The sequence below is a fragment of the Letharia columbiana genome (genome assembly GCF_014066305.1).
Source record: "Letharia columbiana isolate WasteWater2 chromosome Unknown Sc0000080_s0, whole genome shotgun sequence".
In the NCBI taxonomy this organism is placed as follows: Eukaryota; Fungi; Ascomycota; class Lecanoromycetes; order Lecanorales; family Parmeliaceae; genus Letharia; species Letharia columbiana.
In genome coordinates, this window is record NW_023501125.1 from 9,095 (window position 1) to 27,820 (window position 18,726).

The following is an 18,726-nucleotide window of genomic DNA, read 5'->3' on the forward strand; positions in this document are numbered from 1 at the left end:
TGTACAGTTTCATTTCACTCCCGCTTACTCTACTCTAGGCTCCCTCCTAACACACCAATTTTCCAACACACAAGCTTCCCAACACGCTAAGCACTTGACTTCTGACATCAAAATCCTGTTCGTCTTCTTATTCTGAGCCTATCTAGCGACATATCCTGGATGCTAGGAGAGCAGTGAAAGCTGGCACTGACGCTAAGTCTGTCTGTGAGCGCTGTTGTAGTAGCGCAGAGCAATCTTTGACGGCCGTCAGATGTGAGACACCAGAGACAAACAGACGGATACCTGCACTTGCAAATCGCACCACGCTAAGATCAGGTTCATTAATCCAATATACCCAACCCTGCTCCCAAAACTGTTTCCGATACCGAGTTACACCACGCCGTGCTCGATCCGGTTCTTCACGTCAAGGCACAACAGGGGCTTGCAAACTGTTTTGTGTATGTTTATCGGTGAGTCTACCTTGCTTCAACCAAGACAATCTCCATTGCTGATAGCTTACAAGAGCTCGGAGCCGTGCATTGACGTGTTCATGGACATGACTATCAACACCCTCAACGCAAACGTTTCAGACATGGCAAGCTCCAGTGATGAGAATGATCGGATCCGCATGCTTGGTTTATACGAAGAGGAAATGAATCTCTTCGGCAGAATATTGCGAACCATGAAGCTCGACAAGATTCCCGACTTCGCATCTGATGTTCGCCAGTACGGCCATCGCTCTACAGTCAATAGCCCTATCCAGGGTCTGTCTGAGCCTTGCTCGATCAGCTGCAAGGTCATCAATCCTCCTCTCTATGGATCTTTCCATATCGTCTTTCCCATTGAATTCGCGGATGGAGCGAAGTGGATGCTCAAGATTCCCGCCAAAGGCGATCACTTCGACTCCGTTGCTGCTGCTGCCTTGGCATCCGAAGCACGGACTATGCAGATGCTTAGAAGAGAGACCAGCATACCAGTCCCAATAGTCTACGCATTCGATACATCTTCTAATAACGATCTCTTGACTCCCTTCATTCTAATGGAGAAGCTGGATGGTAGACCGTTATATCATCTGTGGTTCGATAGCGAGGTGCCGAAGGCTCGTCTTGAGCATTTTCGTATCAAAGCCCTCCAGAGCCTTGCTGGAGCTATGGTGCAGCTAAACAAGTTCACCCTCAATACTGGTGGTTCTCTTGTTTTCAATCCTGATGGTACTCCTGTTGGTCTTGGTGGTGCAAAGGTAGTGGATGGAGTAGCTATATTCAACAAGGCCAGAGCATCTCAGGTCCATCAAACAACCTCCGACAAGGGCGACGAGAGCAACCCCGATGATCTTCGTGTCGAAGCAGCCAAATCCAGCACCCTTAACGCATTTGGGTGTAGTCAGATCAACGCCGACAAGAGCGATGATGATGACATCATCTACGAGCGTGGCCCATTCAGCAACCCGAAAGAATATTTCATGTCCAATCTAGACAGATCTGACCCTGCTTTCAGAGCTGATGCATATGAGCGGGGGACCGATAGGTCTCTTCGCCTGTTCATCGAGTGGGCTTTTGCCGATTCTCGAGATCATGACCGACGTTTTGTCCTCGCCCATCCTGATCTGGATGTCCAAAATATCTTGGTAGCCGAAGACGGTACATTGACCGGCTTGATTGACTGGGACGGAGTCGCAGCCGTGCCCCGTGAAGTTGGATGCGCCCAGTATCCGCTATGGTTGATGCGCGATTGGGTGCCATTACGGTATGAGTACGATATAGACAAAGGAAGAGCTTGTACACGCGCCGGATACGAAGAGAGCTCGCCTGCAGAGCTTGCAAGCTATCGCGCCTTGTACGCCCACTTGATGGAAGTGGAGATTGAGAAGATGACCGGTGGTTCAAATAAGAGGACTACCTTCGGAACGTCACCAAAGCAGGAAGCCGATTTGACACGCAGATCCTTGATCATGAGGAACCTGGATCTTTCAGCAGGTGACCCTTGGGTTGCTTTGGGTACTGTGAATCACATTATCGATCAGATCGAGGAACTGACAGCTCCTGGATGGGAGGACACAGATTCCATTTCCTCATTTTCCAGTGGCTGTGACTCTGACAGTGACTCTGAAAGTGACTCTAGCAGGAGTGTTGACAGTAGTATCAAAGAAGAAGATACAGAACCCCAAGCTCCTGAAACAGACGAGCAAGGCTCGATTGGTATGAGAGTGAGTGTTTCTGCTCATGGGGCAGACCAGGAATCTAAAGAGATGGAATTCACTGTGCCTGAAGTGACTGTCAAGGTCATAAACAACTCTTGGGGAGCAGGGGCACAGGATCGAGTATTCCCGGCCCCTTTGGGGGCGTCTCAAACAGACGTTGGCAAATCCAAGACGCACAAAGCATCCAAAGTGGATCCTGAAGAAGACTGCTCCACGACATCAGCTCATCTAGGTTGGACACGCAGACTCCTTCGATTTGGCTGCAACACTGCAGAGAAATCTCTGAGGAAATTAGCAAAGATCGGCTATGTCCCAGAAATAGCCGTTGACGAAGCCGCAGAGCTATCATCTGAAGCCGGAGTACAATCTGCCGTGACTGTTGCGGAAAAAAATTCTGGGAAGTTGGGGGAGCTCGACACTCCACAGCAAATAAATGCGATTGAGCTTTCCAAAGAGATGGGAACGAAGCAACTCAAAGACACCCTGTCAACTAACGGTACGAGAGGGCCGGAGCAGATCAACGACGTTGGGTCGATCGGGTCCACTGCAGATGTGCAGAAAATCCCATCAACTCAAACGATTATCATTTCAGACAAGATCAAAAGATCTGCTTCTATCCCACCCACCGTAGAGCCGCAAGACATTCTGTTACGAAAGGCTGAGCTCCTGCAAGCAGCGAGGGCGGTGAAGAAGGCGAATAGAAAGGCTCATTATCTTGCTGACAAAGCGGCAATAAAGAAAGAGCTAAAAGTGTGGGAGAACATTGCTCTTGCGGTTTGGCGTCGCGGTATTTCTCTCGAGCAGCTCCAACTGAACCAGGGCAAGATTGCTAGCTCGGTTGTCGATATGATCCGCTCGGAGCAAGAGCATGAGGATGGTCTAGCAGTGAGTACTCATCTCCCATCAGCGACTGAAGTAACCGCTGCCGCCGCCGAGATGGTAGATAGCAGTGCAGCTGCTCTGAGCCGTCTTGAAGACAATTCCATGCAGTCAAAAGGGGAACCAGAGGAAGTCCGGCTAGAAGAAGACGTGCCACAGACCGCGAAGGTCAACGGCGATGAGCCGTCGAGGACGTCCAAGGTCACCATTACCGGTGTTGCAGAGAATAGTAGACTTGAGTCGAAGGCTCACCGGATTTCCATGAAAATTTCGAATACCACATGTCAAGCTATTCGTGCACCGGAGAACACCGTCTTCGAAATCTTCGAAGACAACAAAGACGAGTCAGAGTCGCCCAATGCCAATTTGTCCACACCACAGCCTCAAGCTGGGTTGTGTCTTGCTCGGAACTCCCGTACCTCGAAGTCAAATGGCAGTAAGAAGAGAACGAAAAAGCCGACGACAGCTAAAGGGGACAAGACGTCGCCTGCATTGGGAAAAGAGAATCCTTCTTCATCAGAACGGTCTGCATTCAACACTCTCCCCAACAATCCTGTTTCAACGAACCAACCAGAAGTACCACCCGAAGAAGATGACTTTGCTGTTGCGTTCAACATTGGGCAGAAGAACAAGATGCTCCACGAAGAAGCGGCTAGAGACTTCACCAAAGTAAGAGAATCGCAGACATCGTCCGGGTCCTCATCTACGTCTAGAGAATGTGTGCTACCGGCGGCCGCTAAAACCTCTTACAGCCTTAGAGCTCTTTGCAAGTTTGGGACCTCGTACTTCACGCAGATCCTCTTTAACCGCAACCAATCCAAGGAAGACAAAGAATGCTTGTCTCAGGAAAGCAGTGTAATCAGTGAGAGTGGTAATGAAGAAGAAGGAGGAAGCGACGTCGAAGATACTCATTCTAGTGCCACTTCGCTAAGTGACGACCAAGTCAATGATGAAGAGAACCATGAAATCAAGGAAGATAAAGATGATACGCCAGAATTTGCAGTCATTGCTACCAACGAAGGCAACGGAGGTGGATGCGGTGGAGATGAAGATGGCGAAGAGTTTGACGAAGAGGGACGCGAAGAAGGTAGAATAAACGAAGCGATGGGACAGACGAACCACCACAAGCATGCGTCATTCGCCAAAGGCTCGCGCGAGGAAGACGGGCTCATCAAGCCTTGCGCATCTCGAAGGACGTATGACCCCTGCACTGAAGATTGGGTAGAGGCAAAGAATTTCGACAAACCAACCAAGGTTGGAAGCACAACTACAACAAGTGACAAAGCACGACTCGCCGAAATGATAGATGACGATGACGGCGGAGATGAAGGAGATGCGAACATTGAATCCGGCCATGAGGATCAAGCTGGCGGCGACGAAGGGGTTGAATCTTTGGGTGACTCAGGCATACCTGAATTCGAGGATCATGGCGGATTTGATCGCTACACCGTCTGCAACCTCCTAGGGATGGGGGAACTCGACGAGCTGCGCCTGCTACGCCTGAAAGAGGGGTTTTTGATGCTACTTGAGCAGTATTGAGGCTCGATGAAGGGTTTGGGGGGGAGTCACATGCTGTCGAAGAAGGTGGGGATGGAGGTGAACACTCTAAGGCATAAAGAGGAGCGTTTCAAGTGCTGGAGGCCATCACGTCGTGGGTCGTTAGCAAGGGCAATGTGAGACGAGGTAGTGGACTCCAAGGAGTTTGGCGATGTGTAGGGTCTTTCTTCACGTGATGGTGAAGCGATTACATACGATATTTGGGGACGGCATAAAGCTCAGCTGGCTCTGGCGAGTCAAAGCGCCGAGAAGCATGGATAATGGTAGAGACAGGGTATTTCTTTTTTCCTTTGCAGCGAGAGAGATACCTATGGTCATGATTGTATTTAGACTCGATGATTGGCTTGCATACATAGCTAGACCATTGAGGCAATCTTTCTCGGGCGCTGTCTAAATTACTAGATCTTCAACAAGCGTCGACAAGACTCAAAGAATCACGAATCGAGAATGACTATCCCATGTAATAGCATATCTTGCGGTTTAATCGTTGGATAGAGATGATGCAAGTTTATACTAATGCTCATGCTTGCAGATTGAGTTCTATACTTTGAGGACTCTATACTGTGGACTTGGAAGAAAATGTGAATGCAAAAAGATTTCTAGATCTAACAAAATAATGCTTTCTTCCAAGACTCCAGATATAGGCTCCTCGTGGTACACTAAGGCGTTGAAAGTGTCGAATGAGAGGAGGTAGGTGCTGTTTACAAGCGCGTTCCCCAGACAAGTAATGAATGCGGCGCCCTTGCTCGAACGTGCTTGAAAGCCATGATTCTCTATACTAAGCATCCGTAGTACTATTCGCTTGCTGCCAAATCCTGCTTATTGGATAATGTGTGCATTCAGTAATCTCATAGCATGTAGAATAGTTATTCTATTGTGATATTCTATAAAGTATATAAGAAGAATGGAGGTTGACTATCTATTTATGGTGTGAAGTCCACACTAAGGCTATTTGCCACTTGTGTCTTTGCCACCATGAGGAGTAGTAATAACACCTATTTGGAACTTAGTAGTGTAGCCATGCTGGCCTCCTATTGGCTGATTCCAACACTGCTTGAGTCTTGGCTTTGCCCTTTCCTTTCTCCTTTGCGACCCTGCTCCGCCTCTGGAGCCAACTGTGCCCCGGAGACCTGCTGCTTCTCCCTCTTTGGCCACTTTCGTGACTTCTGAGTTACCCCGGCTTTGGCAGTCGCTGTTTGTCGAGGTTTTTCGGGCTTCATGATGATTTCCCTCTGGTTATCATTATTTGTGTTCGCGAAGTCAGCGTTACCGGCGTCCTTAGCCTTCCTCTCTAGCTTCCTCACGCGATCTTGCTCCCTCTGTGCTCTTTCCCTTCGGTCCCATTCGTCCATGGATTCTATGCATTTACCACTTTTTCTCCAAAAGTGGTTGGGGTGGATCCGGCACTGGCACAAGTGGTGTATCTCAACGCAAAAAGTGGATATTGGTACTGCCACACCAGCTCGGAAGAGTTAGGTAGCATCCGGTTTTTGGTGTTCTTGTAGCCGTTGCGGTGATGGCTGCCTCCTACTTTTCTTTCCTACCGTGGCAACGTAAACAGGGACCGGAATAAGTCTGTAAGGCGTGCCATACCCTAGTACGTCTTGACGTCCTTTGAGTGTTTGTCGTGTTTAGGTCAAGGCGTTTTGAGCTACATCATGTTAGCATCAAAGCTCGATGATGTGATCTGGGTGAGACAAGCCTTGATGCGTTCTCGACAGATCAGAGAGGATCGCAGGAGCCAATTTCGGAAGAGAGGATGCAAACTTCAAAGACGTGGCGAATGTTGTTGAAAGGCTTGGTGGTGGGATATATTGTAGAGGATTTTCTCCCTAATGGAAGTGGAAAAGTAGAAGGGTGGTGAGTGTTCCCTGTGGCAGCAGCGGCCGTGCACGAGATGCCATAACTATGTTTATATATTTACCTAATGTCTCAGTAAGTTTTGCAATTCAATTTCTCGGCACCATGGACACTACCTCTTGTTTCTTACTGACGAGCTATAACTGCGTTGGTATGTGTGTAGTGTAATACAAAGAAATTTTAATGGCGGCTATGGAGTGCAATATATATGGTACATCAAGAGGCTAGTAGAGGACCTTGTCCTAATCGACACATAGGTGTCGAGAGCCAGGTCATGGGGTCATACTGTGGCACTGAAACTCTTATTCAGCGTAACACAAAAACCTTTCGCCACTCTGAGGTAATTACTCAGACTACAGGGTCCGTGAATAGCAACTTACCCAAATCAAGAGCCTAGAAAGATATGGTCAAACCTTCTTATTCTAGGAAGCACCAGAAAGGAAGCTAAAAGTCTTGCTTGAAGGTTATTTTGTATGCAGCCTGGACGAACTAGACAGAAAGCTATTTATCAAAAAACTTCCATCGATATCCACGAAGCCTGTTGCCAAGTAAATGTCAACTTAGTTGTTCCATGTGTGAAAAACGTATATCCCACCCACTCACACATATACTTCCCACGTAGGATGTGAACAAGTGGTTGTGCCATCTCACGCCGGGGATGGTAAGTCTAAGGAAGTCCGAACAGAGGTCGGAACAGGCATATTCTCGTAGTTCAGCGTAGGGAAAGTGTTATGTCTGTACGACGTAGATCTGGAGTGGAAGTCTAGTCATGTACAAGCGCGGATGGGTGGGTCAAAGTATACTATGGTTCAGAAAGAGATGAATATGAATGAACAGCCACTTGCTGGTGCAGAAGAGGTGTCTGTGTAGGGGTTGATGAGGGGATGTCTATATAGGCCATGATGAATAGGTGTCTACTGCTATAGCCACATGCGTGAAAAAAGCGGTTATATCATGAGACCCACCAACCCCCAGTCCCACTGTGGATGAATAATGACCACACCGGCTGCCCAGCGTGCCAGGGTCGCAGGGGGTATCTTGCTGTGAACACTAAGCAGGTTGTGGGTACGTAAACCTCCGACTTTGGAGTTGGATCTTTCTCAATCTTATAGTTGCTGGCGGTGTGAGGGAAGTAATAAGGAGGACTGAATAATATAGGGGTTCACGACAGTCTCCGTCGTCTCCATGTTGATCCACTGTTGGAAAAGACAGGATGTAGATTGAGGGTCCACTACTTGCGATCCCCTTTCTTCGCTTCCACCCACCCGGGCACACATTTGGAACCCAGTTTTTTGCCATCTTTCCCCGTCTTTTTAGTCTTCTTACTTATCTTCGTAGCCTGCGCCTCCTCCTGTTCCTTGTCGGCTTTCAGAGCGGCTTCTGCTTCCTTTATTTCCTTTTCCTGAGTCTTCCACTCTCGCTCGCATGGTGGACATTGGCCCTCCCATTTCGAATACGTCTTGTGTTTGAGGCAAAGGACCATGTGCTTGGCGTCGATGCATGTTTGTTTGAACACTCCGTGACATTTTCCACTAAACAATTGATCAGAGATTGTCGATGAAAGTCTGTGAGTCTCTCATGTAGGCAGTACCAGTGGTGGCTCTTCATTGATACATGTCCGCTTGGGCGTCTACCGGATAATTGTCAGCAGAGTATCTGTAGATGTCAACAAGATCCAACAAACCTTGGTACTTTCAATTCTGCCGCGAGCTTCAAGTTGTCCTCGAGGTAGGGTGGAGGTAGAGGAGGGTTTTGACCCATGGCTTGGGCGTAGTCACAGATGTTTGTTGAAATTTTTGAGGGGTGAGAAATCTAGGAGTGATGGGCTTCACAGAAGACAGGGAGCGAGGGACTGTGTTCGGAATCGGTATATATGTATTAAGTCCTATCAACGTCAGTCAACACACTTTCAAAACCATAACAACTTGCATCTAGCGCGTCTCCATTAGCAACTTTCTCCACGCTAAACTCAATGTCTGACCTTTGCCACTGCACTTCAAGAACACGCTCCGCGCTTCAACAACACCCGCCGTAGGTATTTATACCACAAGCTCGACATCACTGTGGCATTGAAGCACATCGATAGCGAAACATATCTCCAACTGCGGCATCTGCTCACTGAACAGGAGGACAGTATCGGGAAGGCTTTTGTATGAGACGTACACAAAAAGACGGCCAACTGCGTCAGATTCTTTCACCACTCTCCAGCTCAAAACATCACAAACAAGCGTCAGTGCACTCATCTAGCATCTTCCCGCAATCCTCAGCAACTTCGAACCAGTCCGCACCCGCCATCGTCGGCTCTTAAAGAAGTGGCAGTGTCATGGCTAGTACTAAGACACAGAAGTCGATGAACTCCAACGAGCAGGATCGGCATGCAGATGGCATCAGAATTAGCGGACAGGAACGCGCGACATTCGCATCCATCCTTGCAATCGTTGATTTGGACGCAATATCCAAGTTTGCTTCTACGGTGCGCCAGTCAGGCCACCTTTCCACAGCAACCAACCTCACGAGGATAGTGGCCTCACTCGGCTTCACACCCTGCAAAGTAAACTCAGCACCATTCTCGGGATCTTACAACATTGTCTTTGCCATCGAGTTTACTGATGGCGTTTGCTGGATGCTAAAAATCCCCGCCAACGGCCATAATCAGCAGTTTGGTGAGCTTGCAAGCAAGGCTCTTATATCTGAAGCGCGCACTATGCAATTGATCAAGAAAGCAACAACGATTCCTATTCCTGCTGTGTATGCATTTGACGGTTCTTTGGATAACGAGTTGCATGTGCCTTTCATCTTAATGGAGCGAATCGATGGGACACCTCTGTACAAAGGATGGTTCAACGAAGACGAAAAACCAAAGGCTCAGCTCGAGAAATTTCGGGCTAGAGCTTTACAGAGCCTTGCAGCGGCTATGGCACAGCTAAATCTGTTCATGCTGGATCATGGAGGCTCGGTTGTATTCGATTCTGATGGCAAAGCGGTCGGTGTTGGAGGAGCGAAGATCGTTGATGCGAATGCCATGTGGTATTCAGAAGACGAAAACCCAAACAACATCGACATCTTCTGTGAGAAAGGACCATTTGCTGATCCAAAACCCGCTCTTCGTTTCATGCTGGACCGTCGTCCATCGAGACCTGAAGATGACGCATACCTCAAGGGTGTTGATGCTTTACTGCGCATGTTCGTCGAGTGGGCGTGCGAAAAGAAACCACACGGGCCCCGTTTTGTCTTGGCACACCCCGATTTCGATATTCAGAATATCCTGGTTGCTGAAGATGGAACGCTACGCGGTTTGATTGACTGGGATGGTGCTGCTGCAGTGCCGCGAGAGGTCGGCTGCGCCCAGTTTCCCATTTGGCTGATGCATGACTGGATAGAGACTCAATATGACTACGACGTTAGTGCGGGAAAGCCACGGGAAGAAGCTGGATATAATGAGAGCTCACCTAACGAGCTTTCGTGCTACCGAGCGATGTACGCGCAGTTTATGGAACAGGAAATTGCGCTCAACTATAAAGGGTCGGCACATCTCACAGTCCACGGTACCACGCCCAAGGAAGAAGCTGATGTGACTCGGCGGTCTCTGGTGATGAAAAATTTGGAAATTGCTACGAACACTCCTATGGTTACCTCCGATATTGTTGACCATATGCTGGCCTTGATTGTAGACCTCACAAAATTGGACTGGGAGGATGTACAGCCCGACTGTGACTCATCCTTCTCAACCCATAGTGAAATAGAGACCGAGATGATAGAGCGCAAGCTGGGTAGTGCCACAGTGGAGTACGTTTCAGGCAGCAGCGGCAGCGGCAGCGAGAGCAACATCTGCAGCAATAGTGATAAAGACAGCACCGACACCAAAGCGACAGAGATAGATGATGAGGACCAAGCCATGGTAACTAACGATTCTACCAATCAGTTCGATGGTAAAGCCGTCAACATGGACGCTTTTGTAACCGAGCCCCCACTCCTGAGCAAAGTCGAAGCCCGAGAGCAGGGAACGGAACCCTCTGCTGATTCTCGTGGCGACAAACCAAGCTCAACTTCTCTGGGTTGGACGTGGAGACTGCTTCGACTCGGTTGCGATAAGGCTGAAATTTGCCTGAGAAGTATTGCCAAGATCGGCCATGTTCAGAATGATGCCGTCGGTAGAGTGGCGGAAGTACCGGCCAAAGTCGAAACACAACATGGTAAAGTCGCCATGCAGGGAGAGTTTAGACAGATCAAAGATATCTCTTCCACTCAAGGTATGGAGGCTTCGCGGCAGCCCACTAACATAGCATCAATAATACCTACGGCAAAGGTCGACGAGATCTCTGCGAGGAAGGCTGATCTCCTCAAACCGGCTAAGGCGGAGAAGAAGCTTACTGAGTATACTGAAGAGAAGGCTGAAACCGAGGAGCAAGGAATATGGGAGCGAATTGCTATCGATGTCCGCAACTGTGGTGTATCCGTCGAAATCCTTCGAAAGCATGAATTCCAGATTACATCATGCGTCATTTATACAATCATTAACGAGCTCAAGGCAGAGCAGAAGCAAGACCAGGATCTGACGGCATACGTAACACTCGCGGAGGAAGCAATATCCGTTGCCACTGAGACGGCGAGTAGCAGTACAGCTGATGCTGAGCCTGACAGCTCAGCTGGAATGTTAGCGCTGGGACGCCACGCTACGCTAATCGATAAGGAAGTGGCTATACCTACTACTCAAGTGACACGAGTACCGCCATCTTCTAGCTTTGCATCCACATCCGGGTACAAGGTACTCATGGAAAAAATTGCAAGCCGTCTTCGAGCTTGGGGTCGATGTGGCACTTCGTACCTGAAGTGCATGTTTGCTAGTCCCATCGCATCGGGACGCATGCGGCATCTCACATCAGACAGTACAGTCCACAGTGAAGAAGATGAAGAAGACGATGTCCGGAGTGACGACCGCGGAACTCCTAGCTTCAGTGTGATGTTCCTAAGTGAAGATGAGGTCGAAGTTGGAGAGAAAGAGGATGATGGAGAAGTCGTGGAAGAGACGTCGGCACTGAGCGTCAATACTGTCGCTGAAGATGGTAAGGGGGAAGGAGAAAAACACGAAGGTGAACCTGACGTAGGTGAAGATGACGAAGGTGAAGGCAACAAGAATGAAGTCAAAGAAGATAGAATGAGTGAAGCCACCGGAAAGACCAAAGACCGCCATGATTCCGTTCACACCGAAGGCTCGGACCAAGAACACGGTCTTCTTGAGTCTTTCGCGCACCGTAAAGTGTACGACCTGTGCAGTGTAGAATGGGTGGAGGGTTTCCAAGTGGACAAAGAGATCAAATCCCGTACGACACCAGCGATACGTGAAAAAGTCGAAGACTTGGAACCTGCCGAGGCACATGTAGCCGGAGGCGACAATAAGGGTGAAGCTGGCGACGAGGGTGGTGCAGAGGACGATAAGGATGGAGATCAAAACGATGAATCTTCCAGTGATGAAGACGAAGATGCCTCGCGTCAGCAGGTGGCATTCGTCGATCGCGGTCGCTTCGATACTTGGACAATCCTCAACGTTCTCGGGTTAGGTGATCTCGATGATCTGCGTATGCTACGTCTGAGGGAAGGCTTCTTCAAGTTGCTTGAGCAATGTTGAAGGCTGATGGATGATCGACGTGAGAAGAGTGATTTTGCTCCCAGAGAAAAATCTGCAGCTCGGAAGACGAGAGCTATAATTCTGAGGGAAGGAAACAGCACTTTGAGGGATGTTCGTAGGGTGATACAGGGATAAGCAGCTGACCTAGGTGCAGCCAAGTTGCTGGCAAAGATGGTGACTAGGTACAGAGGGCGCTTGTGACTGAGTGTATTCGTAAGGATTCATTGTTGCTAGGTATGGCCGGTAGAATGGTGGACGAGGCGTTGGCAATGGGCTTAATTCTAGGCATTAGGTGACCTGTCGGGGTCAATGGTATTGCTTTAATTCTAGGCATTAGGTGACCTGTCCCATGGGCCTTTCATTTCATAGAGTACCTGATCGATCACAAGGATCCGCAAGACGGAATTGCCCATACTTTATGGAGAAGTCGATGGCTATCTCGTTCGAAAGCCTAGATTTATATGTTGATTGAAACGCGTGGATGAGTTAAATGACTCCGCGGGATGATGGCGGAGAATTAGATCACGTGACACAAGCCAAGAATTTAATTACGGGACGATATCAAAGCTCGTTGAGCCAAATTGAACCTCACCCCACTCGCTCTACTTTCCAAAGAGGCGTTCCGCTACGAGCTCGAGCTGATTCAGTAGGCAGTACTCATCTATTCTTCATAATATCATGGACAGCGTTCTCGCAAGGTCATTGCTTATTCTTGTGCTAGCCGTGTGGCCGTCTGCTTTGAAGCGGGCTTTGTAGGTGAGCATTGTACATCTGCAATCGTGTCTTATACATGACCGATGCTTGATTTGGTGTCTCTACTACCGATGAACAACATCGATTTCTAGGTAGTGCCTGCAGTCCACATTGCACGTCCAGTCCCGAATCACACCTGCCTGAATTTATGCTGCGTTAACAACGTCCAATACTGTCCGATACTGGAGATTGAGGACAGATTCGTGTGGTACGGGGATCAAGCCCATTTTCATCGACACTTACCACTGAGGACGAGCGGGATTCGACAGATCCGTGGGGTTTCACGCTCATCTTTGGAGACATCACGCTTCAGCCTTCTACAAGAAGCTAGGTTTGCAATTTATATACTCGATTTAGTGATACTCTAATCCTCGACTCATTGATCACGCAGCTCTTTTAGACAAGCACTCAGCAGGCTGACGCTCTTCGATTACAAAAATTTCCGAGCCCAGACAGCCTCCTAAGCCTTTTCCTACTACTGCTCGATCTTCTTTTTCTCTTAACGTCTCAAATCTGCACGACGTATTCCTTCGTAGGTCTCGCAGGGATCCCCATACTTTCTCCATATATTATGCTCTGGGCAATGCTCCATGTGCTTCTTGATGATGCAACGTGGGCCGAACACGTGATGGCCATTCGAGCTTGCTCTCACTACCCTGTAGTCGGTAACGCTCTGTCTCTACGACAGAAACTACCAGCCGTGTATAGGTTACACCATTGATGAAGTCCTGTAATACGGTCAGTGATGTTACGCCGAACCAGTCAGACTGGAACAGAACTATGTCGTACTCCGCTTGCTCTGTGAGAAATGGGATTTCTGGCTTTGGGACAGACCTGTTCTGCTCAAGTTGTCAGTGGTGTTAATCCCAGAGGAGGCGGTAGAAACCACCTGCTATTGAAAGACCTGACTTACTTGTTATCTGAGAGCACTCTTTTGCATTCGGTAAAGGTTTGGATCCAAAAGCTTGAGGTACGGCTGGTGATGTGGTAGAGGATACTTGCTTGGGGATTCGTAGAAGAGGAAAGATAAAAGTCGGTTATCACTTCCTAAGCACTTATAATCAAGCATGACTAGATGTTGACCTTAGCGCATCCTTCTATTCGCCACTATACAGCCTATGACACAGCATCTGACATGGCTTCTGACACGGCCTCTGCTACACTGGAGGTTGGTGTTGTGCATCGACTTCACCCGCATTACGGGGCGATCTTTCGCTTTGTGCCTTGCTGACACGCGCTTCAGGCGCGTCGTCCTGTCGGATTACCTAATGTCGATGTGATGAGGAGAAGACGTGTTGAGGTGTCAATAGTCCCGTCGATCGGGCATGCTTGGCGCACATATATCTAAATATATTTTTACCGTCCACATCGGCCGTCCTCCTTTCCACATCTCTTGCAACACTGTCGATTTTCACAGCTATCAAAGCGGTCAGCTGCTGCAGTAGTAATTGTATCTATCCCGCGGAATCGCACCAGCAAACTCTCGGTACATGGCTGATGCTTCCGCCAACACCAATGCAAAGATGGCACGAACGTCTCTTCACCCCTCGGCCGGCAGCAAAGCATATCAAGATCATGACTTCATGAGACAATTTGGGGCAGTGCTCGCCCAACTCAAGGTTGGCAATATCGGCCCTCTCGCTGTGTCCGTCCGACAAAACATGCAAGCTCGAGACAGCACAGAGCAAACAGATCCATCCCAATCTACAGACAACACCGTGATAGGCTGCAAAGTCTCTCTCGAACCTCTTCGGGGCTCTTACAATATTGCATACCGCGTGCTGTTCGATGACGGAGTTGAATGGATCCTGAAAGTGCCTGCGAATGGCTCCCATGCCCGCTTTGACCGCCTAGCAGCAGATGCCATGACCTCGGAGGCTCTCACCATGAAGATGATCAAGCTATCGATCGCCATTCCAGTCCCCGCTGTCCATAGTTTCGATGTCTCGTCAAACAATGAAGTCGGTTGTCCCTACATATTGATGGATTTCCTCAAAGGCAGACCACTATATGAGGGTTGGTTCGACCCGAATGCTTCCAGCGCAAAACGTGAGCAATTTCGAGCCCGAGCCTTGCAGACTACAGCAGCAGCTATGGTACAGCTCAGTACATTCACTCTCCACCGCGGTGGGGCCCTACGATTCGACTCAGCTGGCCAACCCGTGGATGTTGCCGGTGCTAAGGTGCCGGATGCAAAAGCCTTTTATGATACCATCGACGGAGAACCTTACCCCGAACACGATGTTTGGTGCGAAAATGGTCCTACTACCGACCCTTCCTCCTATCTCTTATTCATGTTGAACCGTCGAGGCTACAAAAAGGGAGACAGTGCCTACAGCCGAGGTGTCCGTGAGTCTGCCGGCCTCTTCACAAAGTGGGCGCTTGAGCTGTCTGACAACATGGACCACAAGGAGCAGCAGTTTGTACTTGCACATCCAGATTTCGATATCCAAAACATTTTGGTGCACGATGATGGGACCCTCTCTGGAATTCTTGACTGGGACGGTGTAGCTGCAGTACCGCTATCGGTGGGATGCCTGAGGTACCCAAACTGGCTTATACGGGACTGGGACCCTGTCAACTATAACTGGGACATCGAAGCCCACAAGCCGAAATCGTACTCTGGGCGCCCAGAGAACACTCCTGATGAGCTTGTCTGTTACCGAGCGATGTACGCGCAGTTCATCGAGATGCTGCTACCGACCGATTCTGCAAGTATCAAGACAGGCAAGATGGAGGCTGATATCATAACGCGTATGTCTTTGATCACGGAGAGTCTCGAGATCGCTGTCAACAGACCAATGGCCACTAGTCAGATTGTCGGACATCTATATCAAGAAATCAAGCGAATTACGGGAGAAGAGGGCGACAACGACTCGTCTGTCACTGTTTCTTTGGAATCAGGCGCAAGATCCGACATCAGTGATGGTGATGACTCGGAGACAGACTCTTTGGCGTCTGGGGATGAGGTAGAAGACGGGAATAGCGATGAAGACACCGCACCAACTGAGATAGAACAGTCCATTTCAGAGCTCTCAGATGATGGAAAGCGTTTATCCTCTGAGTGTTTTTGCCAGAAATGCATTGCAACCTTGCACCATTCTGAGCCAGAGGTCATCGACGAAGAGAAAGACGAGAACGATTTCTTGGCGCTGGATGCAACTCCTCGCGAGGGCCCAGAATTCGAACAAGACGGTCCTGAGATGGCTTTGTCTGACCAGGTCCCGGCGAAAGCGGCTGCTCATAAGCAAAAAGCTGCTTCTTTCGAAAAGGCTGGAGTTGCCGGATGGGCCAGCGGCTTGAGTGATTATGGGCCTACAGGTATAGCCAAAACACTCAATAACAAAGCAGCAACTGGATCGAAGCCTTCTGGAAAAGTAAGAGTGGTAAAATGGGCTCTCAAATTGGGTGCGAAAGGCTGCAAAGAAGCTTCTAAAGTCTTGCACAAAAAAGAAGCATACGGTTCGCAGCCGAAGGATCGGGTCGAAGCAACGCCTGCGCAGTTTGACGCTCAACCTGATTCAAAAACCGCAACGGCGGCCATACGTCTGTGCAACCGGACCGAGACCTTGCTGAGACAGATCAGTGCTCGGATGCATCAAGACCGCGCACCTGGAGCTGAGGGGTCAAACCCCAAAGAGACCAAGACTAAGCGCGTTCAAACTTTTCTCAACTGGCTGATCACCGTGGTCAAAAAGATGATCCGGAAGCGAGTAAAGGACGGTGTTGAAGTTGCAGAGATGCCTACAATCACCGGAGGACGATTACCGCACAACGTCGTCCTAGTTGACATAGGGCATTGCCAGAGATGCAATCCTGTCGAGGAGAGTCCCGACAGAGAACAAGCAAATGATCAAGATTACTCCGTCGAGACGAGTTCAGATGATGTCTGGGCTCACATTGCTGCAGAGATAGACAAGAGCGGCATTCCCGTCGATTTGATCAAGAAGCGCCAGGATGTGGTTGCGCAAAGCGTCATTGAAGAACTGGGGCAGGAAATTGAACGAGAGAAGGAGACGGAGCTTTATCTGAATGATAAGAAAGCCACTAGAACAGCAAAAAGAGCAAAGAAGCGAACAGAAATACCAAACACAAAACACGAGAGCCATTCGGGTCCCATCCAGCCACCAGCTTCTGCCAAGTCAGAGCTTGCCAAGACAAGCTCAGTGAATATGCGCGTGGCCGAGACGGAAGCTGCACAGACTGGGATGCCAGAGGAGTTGGAAGCTAATTTGGAGGATGGAAAATTGGATGAAACACCCCGATTTACCTCAGCTTCGCTTGGTGGAGTGGAAGGCTTGAATAGCGAAGAGATCGAGAAGCCAGAGCCCGAAAATGCCGAATGCCCAAAGTCCAGCATCCTAACCCCCGGAGACCCGGATCCGGATGCCGTTGATATGGACCATATTCCACCATACAATTATGAATCTGGATCTTCAGAACCTGAGTCACTGATATCCAAGCTCGAAGCTGCCAAGCAGCGTTTTGATATGGAGATGGCACTGAAAGGGCAGCACTCTGGATCTACGCGTCTAGTACCTGGAAATACTGGCGTAGGAACCCCGCAACTTGGAGACTCCAAGCAGCAAACATCAACACATGACGCTGCAGCACCAGAAGCTATCGAGGAGGCCAACCGAAAGCTGCGCATGATCTTGTCAAGCTTTGCGAAACCCCGAGCCGCTAGTAGCAGATCGGAATCGAATGGATTCCAGATCGCAGAAGATGATGGTGCCGCAACGGCGCGACTCGGAAGTGTGCAGTCTTCTGGAGCTATCGATCTAGCTAATCAAAAGCTGAAGGCGATGCTGTCGAGCCTTCAAGAGCCCGTAGCCGCGGATGCTGGCTTGCAGTCGAACATGTTCCAGATTATAGCCGATGACGACGAAGAACCTGAGAGCAGGAAAGGTTTCCAAACAGCATCATTCACATCTGTTTCCGTTGCTAGTCCGAAGGATGGGGCAGCACAGTTCCAGAAAGCCGTCAAATATGGTCGATGGTTTGAGACCCCCAAGGGCAGCTTGAATCGCATTGAAGATGAGGAGCGGGTGAATGATAGCTCGAATGTTCATGAGATGACCTCACGACCCAGCAGCTACTCTTTAGAGAACAACGGAGGGTCGTTAGAGACTTCGGTAGCCAACCGCGAAGATGAAAATGTGGCTACAGTCTGTGATTTCCAGCTTTTATCTCGGGACTACAACCAAGCTGAAGCATTCAACGTTCTCCAGATACCAGGCGTTGACGAAAATTTCGAAGATTATGAGGAAGAATACGGTGTGGAAGGATTCACCCGAACTAGCAACGGTGGGGAATTCGCCGAGTCAGAAGAAGGTGAAGTGCAAGATGAAGAAATTGGCTTGCTCAGAGCGGCGCAGGGAAGTTTTGGGGAAAAGATCGTGAATAGGGTATCAGCCGGTGGTGAAGAGTCAGAACATCCTGGTCCAAAGAAGACCGTCGACCGGGGCAACTTCACAATGAGTGAAGTTTGCGTAGCCCTCGGAAACGGCAATCTCGATGAACAGCGTATGAGGAAGTTGAAGGTGGGGTTTATGATGGTGCTTGCTGAAACTTTGGGGAAGATATAGGTGGACATGGGATGGTGGTATTTCTTATGAAGGGCACTATTATAGGGAAATAGGTGAGGCTGATGGAGTGAGAATATGAAAGAAGTCGAGTAGTGAGGAAGGCTCGGGACTTTGAGGGCGATGAAGGGTTCTTAAGATCCCAGACACTACGGGTTTTCTTGGTCAGGAGTACAGTTCGTTGCAGCTTTCAGAGTCAAACACAGAGGTCTTGTACATGGTCGTTCCAGTAGAGGTCAGGTTGAGCAGAAATGTAAGCGCTTATAAATTCAATTTCAGTCTCATTC

At 49.2% G+C, this 18,726-nt stretch overlaps 5 protein-coding genes across 5 annotated transcripts; 3 read left to right on the forward strand and 2 right to left on the reverse strand.

Moving 5' to 3' along the window:
- Positions 1-529: 529 nt before the first annotated feature.
- HO173_012396 (uncharacterized protein) lies at positions 530-4,597 on the forward strand (the record flags this gene model as incomplete). Its single annotated transcript, XM_037314265.1, has 1 exon — positions 530-4,597. One exon carries the CDS (start codon positions 530-532, stop codon positions 4,595-4,597), a length of 4,068 nt encoding a protein of 1,355 aa, XP_037158801.1.
- Positions 4,598-5,646: 1,049 nt separating this feature from the next.
- On the reverse strand, positions 5,647-5,967 carry HO173_012397 (uncharacterized protein; the record flags this gene model as incomplete). Its single annotated transcript, XM_037314266.1, has 1 exon — positions 5,647-5,967. One exon carries the CDS (start codon positions 5,965-5,967, stop codon positions 5,647-5,649), a length of 321 nt encoding a protein of 106 aa, XP_037158802.1.
- A 1,739-nt stretch (positions 5,968-7,706) lies between these two features.
- HO173_012398 (uncharacterized protein) lies at positions 7,707-8,236 on the reverse strand (the record flags this gene model as incomplete). The annotated part of the gene is made up of 3 exons (XM_037314267.1): positions 7,707-8,007; positions 8,067-8,105; positions 8,160-8,236. The coding sequence occupies 3 exons, from the start codon at positions 8,234-8,236 to the stop codon at positions 7,707-7,709; spliced, it is 417 nt and encodes a 138-aa protein (XP_037158803.1).
- A 562-nt stretch (positions 8,237-8,798) lies between these two features.
- Positions 8,799-12,101, forward strand: HO173_012399 (uncharacterized protein; the record flags this gene model as incomplete). Its single annotated transcript, XM_037314268.1, has 1 exon — positions 8,799-12,101. One exon carries the CDS (start codon positions 8,799-8,801, stop codon positions 12,099-12,101), a length of 3,303 nt encoding a protein of 1,100 aa, XP_037158804.1.
- Positions 12,102-14,344: 2,243 nt separating this feature from the next.
- On the forward strand, positions 14,345-18,442 carry HO173_012400 (uncharacterized protein; the record flags this gene model as incomplete). Its single annotated transcript, XM_037314269.1, has 1 exon — positions 14,345-18,442. The coding sequence occupies one exon, from the start codon at positions 14,345-14,347 to the stop codon at positions 18,440-18,442; it is 4,098 nt and encodes a 1,365-aa protein (XP_037158805.1).
- Positions 18,443-18,726: the final 284 nt, after the last annotated feature.